We start from the raw sequence: 17,828 nt of genomic DNA, 5'->3' as shown, positions 1-17,828 counted from the left end.
GGCTGTTTGCCACATTTTTTCACATTTGCGGTTTTTAGAGTTTTTTTGGTAAAAAAAAAAAGTTCAAAAACGGTTTGCTGCGATTTACCACGTTTTTCAGCGTTAGAGCATTTTTACAGCTAAAAAACTAGAAACCCACTAGTTCTAGGTTTTTTTTTTTGCAGCCAAAAACATCCCTGCTAAAAAACATTGATTACATTCTATGTGTACATAGACACATAGGATAACATGCTGGAGAGTTTACTGCCTGTAGAGAAAAACATCAAAAGCCAAAAACAGCAGCTGTAAAAACAGTGAGGTAAAATCTTCTCAAATGGGATCACAAACAAACACATAAACCTGACTGAAATGTAAACTCTTTTGTAACTTGAAGCAGAATTAGAGGTAAAAAGATTTATTTTCATTTTGGATATTATAAGCAAGGGTTATAATCCGTCAGGTTGTTTTGCGATCTGTGACCCATTGGGAAATTTCCCTTCACTTCCTGTCAGCAAAACAGGAGATCAAAAGAAATCCCTCCAAAGCGACAGAATCCCTGGTTCTCACCAGGGTCACCAGAACTAGTGTGGCCATTACAATAAGTGCACAGAAACTGGCAGGATCAACAGGCAATTACTTTATGAAGAGTTTAAAAAAAAAAAAAAAAAAAATCACCATTACATTTAAAAGGATAAATAAATACATTGTTTTCTACTGGCCCTCTACAATTTTTCTGATTGAGCATCCATTCGCACCAACAGGCATGCTTGATGGTCTGTATAACGTGCGCCCGCTGACATAAGTGGTTTTGTGGTGGCGCGGTGCATTGTTAAAATGCATCATGCCACCTGTACATGACACGTACCAGCAGGCATGTTATAAAGACAACACACTGAGCTGCTGAAAAATCATGTCCTACTATTTTCATCGCACACAAAAGCAGCATGTTGGTGTAAACAGCAGTAAACGATATAAGGTAAAATGCCCTCTCTATGGTCAATGCTGCCCAATGCAGCCTAACACATAATTTGTAAAAGGACCCTAAATCAAAAACTAGCAGTTGGTTTTCCCCAGAGATACGAGTGCTGAGACATCATGTCTTTAGGTTGACATAAGCGCCCTGTAGCCCTATTAGCTGTAAAGGATTCTCACTGACAGGAGTGGCGGAAATCAATAGCAGCCTACAGGGCTATGGAGTGCATGCACCAAGCTGATCAGAGCTAAGGGCAAACATGCCAAGCTGAACAGGGCTATGGGGGTACACGTCACTGGATAGGGCTATGGGGTGCACACTCTGCTGAAGGAGGCTATGGGCACACATGCCAAGCTGAATGGAGCTACAAAAGGAAATCGCCAAGCTGAACAGGGTTACAATCATCAAGATAAACAGTGCTATATGACACACGTGCCAAGCTGAACAGAACTACAAGGCACATGTCAAGCTCAACAACAGACACATGCGCTAAACAAAGCTAGGGAAAAAATTTGCCGAGCCAGACGGCGATACAGGAAGCATGAGCCGAGCTGGGAAGTATGCGCCGAGCCAGACAGGTCTAGGGGAAGCATGCGCCAAGCCAGATGGCGATACGGGAAGCAAGCGCCGAGCCGGGAAGCAAGCGCCGAGCCGGACAGGCCTAGGGGAAGCATGCGCCGAGCCAGATGGCGATACGGGAAGCATGAGGCAACCTGGGAAGCATGCACCGAGCCGGACGGTCCTAGGGGAAGCATGCGCCGAGCCAGATGGCGATACGGGAAGCATGAGCCGACCTGGGAAGCATGCGCCGAGCCGGACGGGCCTAGGGGAAGCATGCGCCGAGCCGGACGGGCCTAGGGGAAGCATGCGCCGAGCCGGACGGGCCTAGGGGAAGCATGCGCCGAGCCGGACGGGCCTAGGGGAAGCATGCGCCGAGCCGGACGGGCCTAGGGGAAGCATGCGCCGAGCCGGACGGGCCTAGGGGAAGCATGCGCCGAGCCGGACGGGCCTAGGGGAAGCATGCGCCGAGCCGGACGGGCCTAGGGGAAGCATGCGCCGAGCCGGACGGGCTTAGGGGAAGCATGCGCCGAGCCGGACGGGCTTAGGGGAAGCATGCGCCGAGCCGGACGGGCCTAGGGGAAGCATGCGCCGAGCCGGACGGGTCTAGGGGAAGCATGCGCCGAGCCGGACGGGTCTAGGGGAAGCATGCGCCGAGCCGGACGGGTCTAGGGGAAGCATGCGCCGAGCCAGATGGCAATACGGGAAGCATGAGCCGACCTGGGAAGCATGCGCCGAGCCGGACGGGCCTAGGGGAAGCATGCGCCGAGCCGGACGGCGATATGGGAAGCATGAGCCAAGCCGGACAGGCCTAGGGGATGCATGCGCCGAACCGGACGGCAATATGGGAAGCATGAGCCAAGCTGGACAGGCCTAGGGGATGCATGCACCGAGCCAGATGGTGATACGGGCAGCATGAGCCAAGCAGCATGCTCCAAGCCGGACAGGTCTAGGGGAAGCATGCGCCAAGCCAGACAGCGATACGGGAAGCAAGTGCAGAACCGGACAGGCCTAGGGGAAGCCAAACTACAAGGCACATATCAAGCTGAACAACAGACACATGCGCTAAACAAAGCTAGGGGAAGCATGCGCCGAGCAAGATGGCGATATGGGAAGCATGAGCCAAGCCGGGAAGTATGTGCTGAGCCAGATGCCGATACGAGAAGCATGAGCCGAGCAGCATGTGCCCAGCCGGACAGGCCTAGGGGAAGCGTGCTCTGAGCCGGACAGGCCTAGGGGAAGCGTGCTCTGAGCCGGACAGGCCTAGGGGAAGCGTGCTCTGAGCCGGACAGGCCTAGGGGAAGCGTGCTCTGAGCCGGACAGGCCTAGGGGAAGCATGAGCCGAGCTGGGAAGCATGCGCTGAGCTGGACAGGTCTACGAGAAGCATGCGTCGAGCCGGACAGGCCTAGGGGATGCATGTGCCGAACTAGACAGTAATACGGGAAGCATGAGCCGAGAAGCATACGCCGAGACGGGCAGGCCTAGGGGAAGCCGGCGCCGAGACGGGCAGGCCTAGGGGAAGCCTGCGCCGAGCCGGGCAGGCCTAGGGGAAGCCTGCGCCGAGCCGGGCAGGCCTAGGGGAAGCCTGCGCCGAGCCGGGCAGGCCTAGGGGAAGCCTGCGCCGAGCCGGACGGCGATACGGGAAGCATGAGCCGAGAAGCATACGCCAAGACGGGCAGGCCTAGGGGAAGCCTGCGCCGAGACGGGCAGGCCTAGGGGAAGCCTGCGCCGAGACGGGCAGGCCTAGGGGAAGCCTGCGCCGAGACGGGCAGGCCTAGGGGAAGCCTGCGCCGAGACGGGCAGGCCTAGGGGAAGCCTGCGCCGAGACGGGCAGGCCACAAGCTGAGAAGAGCTTGTTTAACAGGGCTACAGGGCACATGTGCCAGCAGAACATGGCTTGGCCTTTTATTGGAAGCTGGCAGCCCACATGTACAGTATCTTCTGCATTTAAAGGTAAGTACTTTATAGGCTCCATTCACCGCTACGCAGGTATGTGCACCTTTGTTTTTTGCACATAACATTTAGAGCAGCCTATTCATTTCAATGGGCAGCCCTATGTGTGAACACAAAGTGCATGACCCCCTTTTTCTTTTTAATTGCACCGCACCACAACATTTTATTTGTGTGTGGCGAAAATCTGCGCAGTTTTGCACACATCAAAAGTGAACCTGGCGCTAAAGAATATAGAGAGCCAGGAGGACCCAGACTCCAGTCTGTATGTGAAGAAGTGCAGTTCAGACATGGGCACTAGGACCCTGCAGTCACCCCTGAGAAGTCCGTCCACAAACAATGGAAAAGAGTGGAGAAAAGTGTTCTGGGGGGCTCAGGCCGGACCCCTCCTCTCCTCCCGGGGTACCGGACATTCCCCCCCCACACAGTCCGTGCCGCCTCGGGTCCTCCCAGCAAGTTGGTGCCTAAAGTTTGTCCTCCCTCCCTCGTCCCCAGTGCAGAAAACGTGGCAGTCAGCCCCCCTCCTCCCTCGGCTCCTACCTGTACTCAGATTATCATTGATTTTCAGCGGGACCCTCAGGATGTAGACCAGGAAGAGCATGAAGAAGAACCACACCGTCCACAGGTACGTCCACGACCACACCATACACGACTTCAGCTGCTCCAGGAAGCCAGCTTCAGCCATATTCTGTGTGAGGAGACAGAGCTGCTCTCTGCTGCCCCTCGGTGAGTGAGCACAGCCTGGCTGGGAGGACTGACTGCCACATTGTAACCAATCCTAGAGGAAGGTACCTGCCCTCCCCCAGCACAAGCTGAGACATGGCCCACTGTCACTCTGCACCCTCACAGCACACAGCTCTCCCAGGATTACCAGTCAGCCAACTCCAAGTACAACTAAAGGCAGAACTTCTCTTTCAGTTTTGGATGGAGCGGAGAGGGAGTAGAACACCTGTCTGGTTTTTTTTCTCTCGCTGCATCTCCATCAGAAAGATTCACTCTTGTCATTTGTCCTGTTTATTGTCAACGAGAGTGAAAATCCCAAATTGTGGGTGGTCACCAGCACAGGAATAGAGGGGAATTCTTCCAATGGGGACTTCCATTGCTTTGGAGAGGTTTCTGCTCACTTCCTGTTTTGACTATGGGACAGGAAGTGAGGGGAAATCTCCCCAATGGGACACAGATGGCAAAAGAAAAAACTGACAAGTGTTATAATCAGGGGTGGACTGACCATTTGGAAACTCAGGCACTGCCTGGGTCAGGAGGGGGCCCCATGAGATGCCCCTGGTACCTTTTTCATAGGCTTTTTTGAGTTTGCCCAGGGACACAGGGGCCCCATGATCCCCTATTGCCTGGGGGCCCCATGAGTTGTCAGTCCGCCCCTGGTTATAATCTTCCTTAGGGCTGGTGTGCAGTGTGATCCAGCTGAGCTCAGCCCAGTGATGATGTACTGAGCTTGATGGATTGTTTCCTTTTTTGTTTTGAAAGAACTTTTGATAAGATGTCACAAAGAAATCTCAAAAAGTTCAGTTGCTGAATGTGCGGTGCAAGGAAAGTAAAAGAGCAAACAGGAGGCGCAAACCCCAGGGTTTATTTAGAAGTAAAAAGGATGAAAACCTACTCACAAACATAGAATGTATGTAAAGCTTAGTAGGAAGGTAGAGATGGCCATAACAAAGGCGGGATGTCCAACTGTCAGTATGGTCGGCTTGCTGACGTGTTTCGGGGACGAGTCCCTTTCCTCAGAGCTACTGACTTTGACAGTCAGTTTGACTTTAACCACCTCCCGTCCGGCCTTTGTATATGAACGGCTGGACGGTGGCAGTGCAGGGTCGGGTGGCCGTTTATAAACGGCCTCCCCAGGGGAGGACTGACCACTTGGAAACTTGGGCACTGCCCGGGATCAGTAGGGGGCCCCATGAGATGCCCCTGGTACCCTTTTCATAGGCTTTTTTGAGTTTGGGCAAGGACACAGGGGCCCCATGATCCCCTATTGCCCAGGGCCCCCATGAGTTGTCAGTCTGCCCCTGGGCCTCCCCGCATCCTGCTTGTGCGCTCTCCCTGGGAGTGTGCAGCACCGTGATCCAGTGCCCGTTGTGTCCTCCAGCCAGAGTGGAACACCGATCGTCGTACGGGACCTCTGTGCAAGGTCCTGATCATGTGATCACTGATTGGCCAATCAGTGATCACATGCAGAGTAGTAAGCAAGATATCACTTCTGAAATCATTGCTTACTAATTGTGAAATCTGTGAATGATCACAGAGGTCACATGGTACAAGGCTATTCACAACAGCCTTGTACCATGTGACAAGCTGTGACCAATTACAGCTCACACAGTAGTTCTCAATGGCTGCAAGAATGTAGCCAGAGAGAAGGAGAAATTATTGCTTTTACAGCCTTTATATTCATCACCCGTCACAGGTAGTACAGTGTCACCATGGTGACACTGTACTGCTAGTGTGATAGTATGTAAAAAAAAGAAAACATAAATAATAATATAAAAAAATAAATAAAAATGTAAAAAAATTTTTTGAAAATTATAATTTTTGGCTATAAACTAATTTCGATTATTTCTTTTTTTTTTTACTAAAAAGATAACTGAATAAATTTTGGCCAAGATTTATGATGAAATATTATTCATTTGCAAAATTTTATAAGAAAAACACTTTTTTCTAAATTTTTGGACTTTTTCATTTATATAGCGAAAAAAAAAAATATCCCAGTGGTAAATAAATACCACCAAAAAAGAGCTTTATCTGTCTCAAAAAAATGCTAAAAAATTCATATGGGTACAGTGTTGCATGAGCGTGCAATTGTCTTTCAAAATGTGATAGCACTGAAAGCTGAATATTGGCCTGGACAGGAAGGGGTAAAAGTGTCCGGACTGGAAGTGGTTAAGCAGTCAGTTTCCAGCAGTCAGAAAGGTTTTTCAAATGCCCTGTGTGCATGAGCCCTAAGAACAGCTGCAACAAGCTACATTGTAACATGTAGTTGCACACATAAACACAGTTGACATGAAGAACCTCAGAGCATGAACACAGAGAAAAGAAAAACGTTTAACTCTTAGGCTAGGTTCACACCTATGCTATTTGCAGTGTGTTTTCAGATTTGCTGAAATTTAACATGATTTCTCCATTGGGGCAGCACAGTGGCTAAATGGTTAGCACTTCCGCCTGGCAGTACTAGGGTCGTTGGTTCAACTCCCAGCCACGGCACCACCTGCTTGGAGTTTGCCTGTTCTCCCTGTGCCTGCGTGGGTTTCCTCTGGGTACTCCGGTTTCCTCCCACACTCCAAAGACATGCGGGTAGGTTAATTGGATGCTGTCTAACTTGGCCCTAGTATATGTATGTATGAATGTGAGTTAGGGACCTTAGATTGTATGCCCCTTGAGGGTTAGGGACTGATGTGAATGTACAATATATATGTAAAGCACTGCGTAAATTGAAGGCGCTATACCTGAAATAAATAATAAATAAATTTCCAATGGGTAACATTCACATTTTTGCATTTTCAACCAGTACGTTTTTTGGAAAGGGTCAGGGACTTTTTTGCCCACAGCACATTGCATTTTTGGTTCCATAGGTCACCTCTATGACTAAGCCCTGATAGGCAGCGAAAATGTGTCAGGGGGCGTGGCTTGTGCGGAGTAGGCTAAGGGCCACCATATATACACACTAACATAGATTGGACCAGGAAAGTGGAAGTACTTGCTTGCATGATATACACTACTGGATGGTGACATTTCACTCAAGCACCCCATTCCTGAGACAAGCGGGACAACACATACCTCTCTGTCTTTTGATTTGAGTGGCACTACAAGTAACAAGTGGGTCACAGTGTGTAAATGTGCCCTTAGAACACTTTGGAAGCACCTGCTTACAGGCTGAACATGGAAAGTAATAAGACTGTGAGCAGATAAATATTTTTGTTAGAATGGACTGTATGAAAGGGAGTAAAGTGGAGCTAAATTCCCCTTTACTCACTCCTTCCTTGGCACTGACATCTTCACCTAGTCTTCTTTCAGGCAGGGGCGGACTGACCATTTGGAAACTCGGGCACTGCCCGGTGTCAGTAGGGGGCCCCATGAGATGCCCCTGGTACCTTATCATAGGCTGTTTTGGGTGTGGTTTGAGTGTGGACGAGTACGCTGGGGCCCCATGATCCCCTATTGCCCGGGGGCCCCATGAGTTGCCAGTCCGCCCCTGGTTCTGCTTTTTAAATGGTGAAGGGGACATTCATTCATTTTGGCACAAGGCATGCTGGGAATGCATACTGAGCTGTTTAGTGTACATTCTGAGGGCTCATTCACACCAGAGAGCCGCACTGATCACAAGGCTGCTGGCATGGGCTGGCAGGAACAGTGCCAATGCGCTGATCCGATCCTGACACACCACACTGTTTACCTTTCTTTTTTTTGTTCAACTTTATTGAAATGTTAAAGTAACATTTCATAAAATTCTATTGACAAAGCAGCATTGCAATGCAGTAATTTGCATTGCTACACACTAAAAGAAGCAATACAAGGAGTAACAGAGTGGTGAGAACTGACACCATAAGGAACAAGGCATTTTGCCTTTTCTTGCACTGGGAACGTGCTGAGCAAGGCTACCCAGTGCAGTCCCAGCGCATCTCGTGTGAGCAAACCCTAAAGAAGATTGCAAACAGGCAGGTTTATTTTATTGCAGAAAACACATACTGTAGGCCTCAATCACACTGGCACTGTCAAACCTGCATTTATATACATTTAGAGGACATTTCTAAACACATATAAATGCAGGTAATGATTTTCTAATACAATATAAAAATAATACAGATTAAATCCGTGTTAATATGTGAAAAACAATCCTAAACATGTAACACAATTCATCACTAAGATACAGCATGCAAACAGACCATACATAAAGTCTCTAATATAAATATATATAACAACTGCAGCAACATAAGGGAGGGTTCTGAAAGTGCCACATTCACCACCACCAAATATGGACAGAAGGCTCACCAGAGAGATGGACCCCAAAGAGATAGAGGCCAGTATGGTATACGCCTCATACAGGATTTAAGAACAGCACGCAGCCACCACTCCAGGAGTGTACTGACCAACACTTCGATGACTCCAGAACACATAAGAAAATGCTCCAATAGTGTATATCATCTAAATTACATTTATTAAAATCCATCACAGTATAAAACAAATGCCAACTGTAACATTTAAAATTTGTACTTGCAGTTGTAATATAAATGGCATGCCATGATGATATAAGCATCCAAAAGCTCATCCCTACAGGTTTTGTCACTAGCGGATGTCCTTGGGGGAGTTTGACGTTTTAAATGCATGATTATCTTAATAAAACATTCAATATTAACAGAACATTAAGAGGAATTAAAAAAAGCATTAGGCCCATTTTCTTGGGGGTATGGCCCTTTAAAAGGTCCTACGCCAGATTTAAAAATCCCTACTGCCAGTTTCAGTAGCTTTACTTTGCAGGAAAATAAGGTAATCAGGCATTTAAAAGTTCAAAAGCCCCGAAGGAAGTCTGTTAGCAATAAATCATGAACGGAGCTTTTGGCCATCGACATCATCACACCACACCATCTGTAGTTCTTAGTAGCGCCACTCTTACAAAGCAGCACTGTTATTGAACCAATTTTTTAAAAATCTACCTCCAGTTCATAGATAACAAAATTAAAAGTAATTAAAGTGGTTGTAAACCCTTCCATATACTCTACTGATGTTCACAATTATCGCCCCATTTCATTCATTAATTGTGACCTGAAAATTCTAACAAAACTTTTGGCTTTGCGCCTTAATTCCTTTTGGCACAGTATGTTCATAAGGACCAGTCGGGTTTCATCTCTGGTCGTCAAACATTGGATCAAATTCCCCGGTCTTTCACTCTGATCTCAGCTATCCGTTCTAAACGGGATGCTCCTCTCTCAAGGGAACTTTTGCTTCTCTCTTTGGACCTTCATAAGGCTTTTGATAGCTTAACTTGGGAATATTTGTTTACTACCTTACAGGCCTTCGGATTTGGTCCTACGTTTCTTGCTTTATTGCATTCGTTATGTGATACTCCCTTGGCTCAAGTTTCCATTGGAGGTTGTAGATCCTCTGTGTTCCCAATTTGATGCAGCACTAAAAAAAACAGTCTGCAAAAATGAGAGAGGAGGGTGGAATTAGGAGGATGTGCAGAACTTTCCTTTTCAGGCGCAGTTCTGTTTTACTGATCTTGGTTTTACAGCCATTAGGCTTCTAGCAACCAGTGATACTGACAGTGGGCGGAGTCTGATGGGAAAGCTGAGATACTAGTTTTTCATCAGGTCCACCCTCTCCTTGTGATTGACAACAGGCAGATTGTATGGCCAATAGCAGGCTGTCAATTGGCTATGGATCTGCCCACTGCCTGCTGTCTATCAGAAAGGGAACAGACCTGACAGGAAAATAGTGTTTCTCAAACCAGGCCCCACCCACACAGCTGCAAAAGCCCTCGGCCGCTGCGTTGTCTGTGTGACATCTGGAGCATCAGGGAGGGACCTCGGCTACATTGAGGACAGCGTGTCCGTATGGAGGCTCAGGTCTTACTGCACCTCCGCACTTGGTGATTGTTCCAAGTTCATGTACTTATTTCTAACAGGTACATGAATCTGTCACCCACACTTTTTTCTATGAATTTTCCTGACTATCTACTGTATGTGTAACACATCTATGTAGCACCTGATATGTCCCAGCATATGGTTAACCCATCTGGAATTCTTTGTATTGAAAATAAGGGATATGGTGTGCTTTCCTAATATGCCAGCCAAAACCCCTAAAAGTACTTAACCCCTAAAACCGAAGGCTTTTCTTCCTGAAGAATGTCAAAATCCCACTACTTACAGTTCAGAACAAGTGTGACAGCATTCCAAGAAGAGCTGAAACTTTTCTAAAGACAATGGGTGTTCCTAACACCTTAATGCCTCATTCACTCTGGCAGTGTCAAGCCTGTGTTTATATGCATTTAGAGGACCTGTCAACTAGCAGATGTCACATGTGATGCATAGCATGGGAGCAATATAGCAAGAGGTGAGTGGGGACCAGAGAGAGAGAGAGTGGAGAATCAGCAAACCAGAGGATCAGCAGAGCTGGGGGTTACTACTGAGCAGGGAATCACTGGAGCTGGGGGTTGCTACTGAGCGATGGATCGGGAAAGCTAGGGTACTGCTGTGTGGGGCATCGGCAGAGCTGGATGTACTACTGAGCAAGGAATCTGCTGAATGAGGGCATTAATGAGCTGGGGATAAGTTGAACTGGGTACTAATGAGCTGGGGATCTGCTGAGTGGGAGTACTACTGAGCCAGGGTTATACTGGGCCCCTTTAAAACAAATAGAAAGTCAACACACACAGGACTTTACCAAGCTTCAATAAATCTTCAAAACAGCATCACAGAAGCATCAAAGACACATAAAAAAGCATGTTGAAGCAGTAGGTGCTTTATTCTGTTAAAGATGAAGCAGGTGTAAATGAGCCCTAAAGGTGGCTAAACTTATTTTAAAGTAGGAACTTCTAAATGGAGGAAAAGGGATCTGGAACATAGCTGTACTTCCCAGGTGATTTCTCCTGCATTTAGAAGAGTTAAACGCAAGAGTGAACGAAGTCTGTTGGAAACCTGTAATGAGAAAATATGATGCAGGCTTCTGATGCTGACCTTTCCTTTATAAAATTTGGTGTGCCAAGTTGTTATATAGGACCAAAGGCAAGAGACAACCAGGGAACCGGAATCTTCAGAAATATATCAGTAAGAGCGGCCTCTGTTTTCCCTTGATAAAGGTTTCCTAAATATATTGTCTCTGTTATTTATACACCTCCTGAACTTTTAGCATCATATTCCCATGCATTTTAGAACAGTGGTGGAGCTGGGCAGTAGTAGAAGTTTTTTATACTGCTCTTAAAGTGGAACTTCACCCATAACAACTTGATAAAAAATAATGTACTTTATCAAGGATCATACATTCCACATTAATAATTATGCTACCAAAATGAGTGTGTGCTGTAACTTGCCTCCGACATTGTTCCTGTTTCTTCTTGCCAGAGGCTGCCATTTTGCTGAAGCCCAGAGCCCCTGAGAAGCAGAAAATGTTTTATGCTGTCAGTTTAACTGTCTCCAGTGGCTCTGATTTTAGGCACAGTGCCGAGAATAGAGAACTGAGGCTGTGCAGAGCAGGATGAGTTTATGCCTAACTTGATTTTAAACAGTTTAGGCACTTATTTTTAGGACTTTCTACTAACTACAACTAAACGTTTCAACTAAAATTCAAAAAGTGACACAAAAAAAATTATTTCCCAGTATGTATTCTAACTCATCAAAGTCACTTATATTGCTTTTAGCCTCCTCCAAATCTCCCATCATTCTTTTTTTTTTTTTACTTGCAGCTGCGATCCAACTTCCCATTGGAGGGTGACTATATTCATTCTTTATGATACCACTGCATGTAAGAATGTAGCTGCCCTCTCTTGCTTGCTCCTGATATGGCCTAGGCACTATGGACTGCAAGATTGTAGTGAGCAAAGACCTATGCCCAATTGAAACTAATAAGCACTGCTCCAAACTGTTCCAAACAAATGGAAGTGAGTGGAAAAGGAGAGATTTGGAAGCTCATAAAGGACAGATTAGAAAAACACAGCAGCAAATGATTTAATGGAAAATTGATTACAGGGCAATTAAGTAGTGGATGTGTATGTATTAATTTTTACCAAATGTATTACCTATTCTTCACTATTAACTACCTCATTGCTATTGTCTGCCCTCACCATCAACTGCACCCTCTGTACTGCCTCTTTCCACTGTCAATTGCCCTCACCATCAACTGCACCCTCTCTAACTGCCTGTTTCCACGGTCAATTGCCCTCACCATCAACTGCACCCTCTGTACTTCCTGTTCCCGCTGTCAATTGCCCTCACCATCAACTGCACCCTCTGTACTGCCTTTTCCCACTGTCAATTACCCTCACCATCAACTGCACCCTCTGTACTGCCTGTTCCCGCTGTCAATTGCCCTCACCATCAACTGCACCCTCTGTACCTCCTGTTCCCACTGTCAATTGCCCTCACCATCAACTGCACCCTCTGTACTGCCTTTTCCCACTGTCAATTACCCTCACCATCAACTGCACCCTCTGTACTGCTTGTTCCCACTGTCAGTTGTCTTCACCATCAACTGCCCCCTTCTGTAATGTTTTTTTTTTCTTCACAATTTTTATTTTGAGTTTTATAAAAGTTTACAGATCAAATCAACAGCACTCATAAAACAACTTGAACAAATCAGTTGGGCTCCAAATCATCAATCACAGTTACAGATGGAGGCGAGAGGATAATGGTCAACATTTATATCAGCAATTGGCAGTCACATACAGTATGTAAGCCCATGTCTATTTCACAATTATTGTGTAAAAATCAATGAAGGTCATGAGGTCTCACAACAGCAGAGGGTGCATTCCGCACGCTGGCAATAAATCCGGATTGGGGGACTGTTTCCAGGCTAATAAGCCTGTAGATGCATGTGGAACAAATTAGATCACTGTGTTGTGACAGTGTTGACCTACACAGATCAGACTTTAGCACATTTAGATAGACACCTTCTACTATTGTTCTTGGCTTTATATAGAGGAAGAATAGAGTTCACCAAAGAGGTCTAATTAGCCAAAACTGGAGATAGAGGATTTTCAATGTAATACAATTGTTTTTCTGGCATAAAACAATAATACTCCAAACAGTGTTCTAGTTTCCCTTCTCAGGGCCAAGGATTCCACAAGACCCTTTCTAGGCTAGTAGACACTAAATAAAATGAGGCCAAGTTGAACTGGGAAAAGCGGACACGTTGTAACTGGATATATTGAAAAAGATACCAGTTTGAAAGGGTATACTTAACTTTCAGTTCATCAAAGAAAAAAAATTTAACATTAAAAAACAAATCCTTCAGAGCCTTGATTCTCTTGGACACCGAGATTGCAGGGTTTGGGAGCTGAAGGAGGTGGTGGAGATGTGGATTGTTCCACAGTGGGGTATGGGGGACCAGCGGTTCGTGTAGGCTGAAGAGAGCACTCTGATTTTATCCCATTCCTTAATGGTTACTCTCATAGTACGGATAAGTGGGTATGTGGCACGGCCACCCCAGTACAGAAGGCATTGCAGCTGTTTATACAAGTCCAGAACTGCAACCTCCACCACAACTGATACTTTATCCTTCTGTAGTGTGAGCCATATATTTGCATGAAAAAATTGACCACCTACCGCATACTGGTAAAAATTTGGTAAGGCCAAACCCCCAAAAACTGAGGGCTGTTTCAGAGTGGCCAGGCTAAGTCTTGGTGCAGTACTATTCCAAAGAAATGTATGGAGCCCCTTGTCCCTGTTTAAACAACTTGATGCCTAGATATTCTCCTTTGAATATCTAGGCATCAAGTTGTTTAAACAGGGACAAGGGGCTCCATACAGTTCTGAGAACATATAAAAAGAAAAGAGGGCTGTAAGCAATTTAATTTTTATAATAATCTTGCCATTCAGCGATAGGGGTAGAGTTTTCCAGGCTTCAAATCTAGATTTTGCAAAAAAGGGGTGTAAATTCTAAAGATGTATAAACGTATATGCCTTTTGGTGAAGTGAAGGCAAAGGGATAGGAGAACAATGTCCTGGTTGAGGTGAAAGCAGAATCACCTTATGCAAGAAGGAAGTCCTGGGCCTCAACACCACTTTATAGTTGTGCAAAACAAAAAAGGATTCCTTGGAGAATAAGGCCGCTGTCAGGTTTCTATGGTAGTGAGCCCTTGTAAAAAGTATATTGTACAATGAGTTATGGTTGTTTATTGCACTTTTGTTGGTTCATGTACAGTATTTTTAAAGGGGGAGGACAACAGGTTTTATGTATATACACTCTTCTGTTGAAAAAACAGTCAAACCACCTAAAGATCCAGAATGTTGATCAGGATACAAGAAGCTGATATAAAACCCTTGCACTGACAGGCTGCTTAAGATTCCTCCTAAGCTCGTGAAGATGACATTTGTTGTGAGATGGGAAGGAAGGAGTTCCCTAATTCCAAAACCAACAGCCTAGTCATTGGTACCACACAACTCAATGAGATATGATGACAGAATGTTTTGTTGTAGAGGTATGGAGTGGAACTGGACAAATAGAAAACCTAAAAAATGAGGCTACTAACAGGCTCAGGACTAAAAAAAAGTGAAGAGCCTGGTGACTCCTTTACTGGAGAGTTTAAATCTGGAGACCAGCAACAATTTCTGATCCACTGTCACAACAGTAGTCAATGTTTAGGAAGATAAAGCATTCCCCTTCATCTGAGCTCAGGCTTGGTTGCTGAAATTTCAATATAAACTATGAGAAAACCTTCTGGGCAGATATCTTAAGTAAACACACATGCAAATGTGCAGAGATCAATGACATAGGTGACAAGCCTGGCACTGATAGCAATTGGTCCCAGAGCTAGTTACAGTTTTGAGGGCATCCCCGTGTTGAAATGTTAGTATTTCCTGAAGCAGGATGTGATTAACGTGAGCCTTCCACTCTTATGTCGGTGTTATAGGAGCAAGAGATTTTTGACCTATCCATTTTCTAGCCAGAAATCGTCAGGTAGTAATAGGAATGCATGTCATGGGAGGGATCATGCCCTCATCTAGGAAGCCCAATAAACAAGTGAAATGGGTCAAACACAACCTGCATAGGTGTGAACCTAGCTTAATACAGGGTTGTAGATCTGACAGCTGGTGCGGGAGGGGAGGGGGGGTGGAGAGAACTACTCCATGCTGGGGGGAGGGGGGTTTAGGGTTGGGGGCCCACTTGGCATCACATTACATCATAAAAACAGGTATAACATGGCCGTAAAAACTCCAGAAAATCAAATATGTCCCCATGTAGTTGGGCTGTGCCTGCACTGCACGGTTTAACTGCTTGTTCCATCTAGGGCAGTGTTTTTCAACTCCAGTCCTCATGGACCCCCAACAGGTCATGTTTTCAGGATTTCCCTCAGATGAAACAGCTTTGGTAATTACTAAGGCAGTGAAACTGATCAAATCACCTGTGCAAAATAATGGAAATCCTGAAAACATGACCTGTTGGGGGTCCATGAGGACTGGAGTTGAGAAACACTGATCTAGGGGCACACACAGCGCCTATACTAGCCCCATCCTTTGGAAAATGGAGCTCCCCCATGTCTAGCAGTGGACTGTTCCTGCCATCCTCACAGCTAGAGCCGGACTGTGGGCATGATGACGTCAGGAATAGCCCATAGTACAGACTGCTAGAATGAGGGGGCCAGGAGTGACAGGGACCTGGGAGGATTGGTGGGAGTACTTCTCGGCTGTCCAATACCATAGACAACAATGAGAAATTAAAGTGTAACTAAACCCACAACAGTAAAATCAGTCTGTATATGCAGGAAAGCATGCTTGTTATACTCACTGTGGAACCTAAGGGGTCAATCCTCTGCATTCCCTTTAGATTGTAAGCTCCACGAGCAGGGCCCTCACATTCCTTCTGTACTGAAATATATTGTAATTGTACTGTCTCCCTTATATTGCAAAGCGCTGCGCAAATTGTTGACACTATATAAATCCTGTATAATAATAATAACACAGGTCTGCGACTAAAAAGCTGTTTGATTATTTTCATCTAATTTCCATGTATTTTGGTGTACTGAAAACAAATAAAATATTGAAAAAACTCCTAGACGTCATGATTTGCCACAAAATGCAAACTTGTCTTCAAATTATTTTAATTTTTGGTATTTTTTTCATATTATGGGTTTTTAACCAAATTAAAAGTCCAAATTACTATTAATTCACATAAGTGCATTTAAGATATAAAATGCCAAAAAAAAGCTTAAAGGGGTTGTCCGAGTTATGTAAAAAAAAATATACAGTAGCACTGTAAATCTGAGTCAGCAATATGTACATAAGCTAAGCAAGTTTTAGGGAAAAAAAACTATTTCCTCATTTCCCTAGTTCTCTTCTGGCCCTTTGTTGTCATTTGCAGGTAAACAATCTCTGCCCCTCCCCCCCTGAAAAGGGGGTGAATACAAGTGCTGCTCTGAGTGTCATGTCTGACTACTGGGATACTCAGCAGCATGCTGTATGTGTAAGCCTTACCCTGAGTCTGTGCTTCTAATGGTAGAAGGGGTTAATCTTTCCTAAAGAATCCAGTGGGTGGGATACCAAATACCCTTGTTTTCTGTGTCTATGGGACAGTCGAGACCGACAAAATCACTGGACCAAGAAGAGTTGGCAGCCGAGGGTGCTAACAGTCGGTGAAAAAAATGTCCTCCGAGAAACTTTGGTACCTTCCCATAAAGTTCTTCTACCACCTCTCCACATAAAATTGGGATTGATGAAGCAATTCGTAAAATCACTTCCAAGAGATGGAGAATGCTTCAAATACTTGGTCACCAAGTTTCCAGGCCTGTCGGAGGCAAAATTGAAGGAAGGTGTGTTCGTCGGACCAGACATTAGAAGGCTTATAGTTGATCAAGAGTTTGTCAATACCATGACAGATCCTCAAAAAGAAGGGTGGATTGCATTTAAAGAAGTCATACAGAAATTTTTAGGCAATAACAAAGATCCTCACTACAAAAAGATCGTCGGACGAATGCTGAAAGCATTTCAAGCTTTAGGTTGCCTGATGAGTTTGAAAGTGCATTTCCTCCAGTCTCACCTTGACTACTTTCCTGAAAATTTGGGAGTTGTGAGGAACAAGGTGAACGATTCCACCAAGATATTAAAGAGATGGAAAGGAGATACCAGGGAAAATGGAGCATTACAATGATGGCAGACTACTGTTGGATGCTTCAGAGAGACATTCCAGATGCTACTCACAAGCGTAAATGCACCAAGAGGAGCCTCACAGGGAAGAAGAATCGAGTTTAGTGTGTGTAGGTGAGCTCATTTCAGTTCAAAAAAGGATTTATGAAAAAATTGTAATAAAACTTTAATTTTATAAGTCCATTTATTTTGAGGTATTGCCTTATTTAACAGTTACCTAAATTGTCAGGAAACGTGATGTCCTATGACAAAATGGAGGTCATTTTCAGATTCAGCGCACCAAAAAACAAAAATTACGTGGAATAACCAAAACAGCTCTTGGAAAAAAATTTTTTTGCAGACCTGTGTAATTCAATAGTTTATGTGAGGGAGACAGGGGAACCTCTTCCAACACTACCCACCACTGTTCCTCTCAAATAGGTACATACAAAGCTGGCCATACATTGTTTTTTTTTTCCTCTTTGCCACTAATCAGTGGCTGCAATTGGAATATTTTCCAACTTCTGTCAAGTGGGAATGGCCAAGCACTGATCGAAACTCCATGGTCCCTGCTGAACCGAGCAAA

At 45.4% G+C, this 17,828-nt stretch overlaps 1 protein-coding gene across 4 annotated transcripts in view; it reads right to left on the bottom strand.

Annotated features, from left to right (window-relative positions):
- Positions 1–4,191, bottom strand: part of ST7 (suppression of tumorigenicity 7) — a 134,685-nt gene extending 130,494 nt beyond the window's left edge. For 2 of the 4 annotated variants that reach the window (XM_089672089.1, XM_089672094.1), the window contains exon 1: positions 4,002–4,190. In XM_089672089.1, coding sequence (XP_089528215.1) covers positions 4,002–4,146 — 145 coding nt within the window. In that variant the 5' untranslated portion in view covers positions 4,147–4,190. Of the gene's footprint in view, positions 1–4,001 lie in introns of all 4 variants that reach the window. The other 2 variants (XM_089672090.1, XM_089672091.1) reach the window with 2 other exon arrangements.
- Positions 4,192–17,828: the final 13,637 nt, after the last annotated feature.

The sequence above is a fragment of the Staurois parvus genome, unplaced genomic scaffold (genome assembly GCF_062004578.1).
Source record: "Staurois parvus isolate SC_StPar_1 unplaced genomic scaffold, SC_StPar_1.0 ptg000120l, whole genome shotgun sequence".
NCBI lineage: Eukaryota > Metazoa > Chordata > Amphibia > Anura > Ranidae > Staurois > Staurois parvus.
Note: the sequence above shows the minus strand (reverse complement) of the source record. Positions and strands in the feature narration are given on the sequence as shown.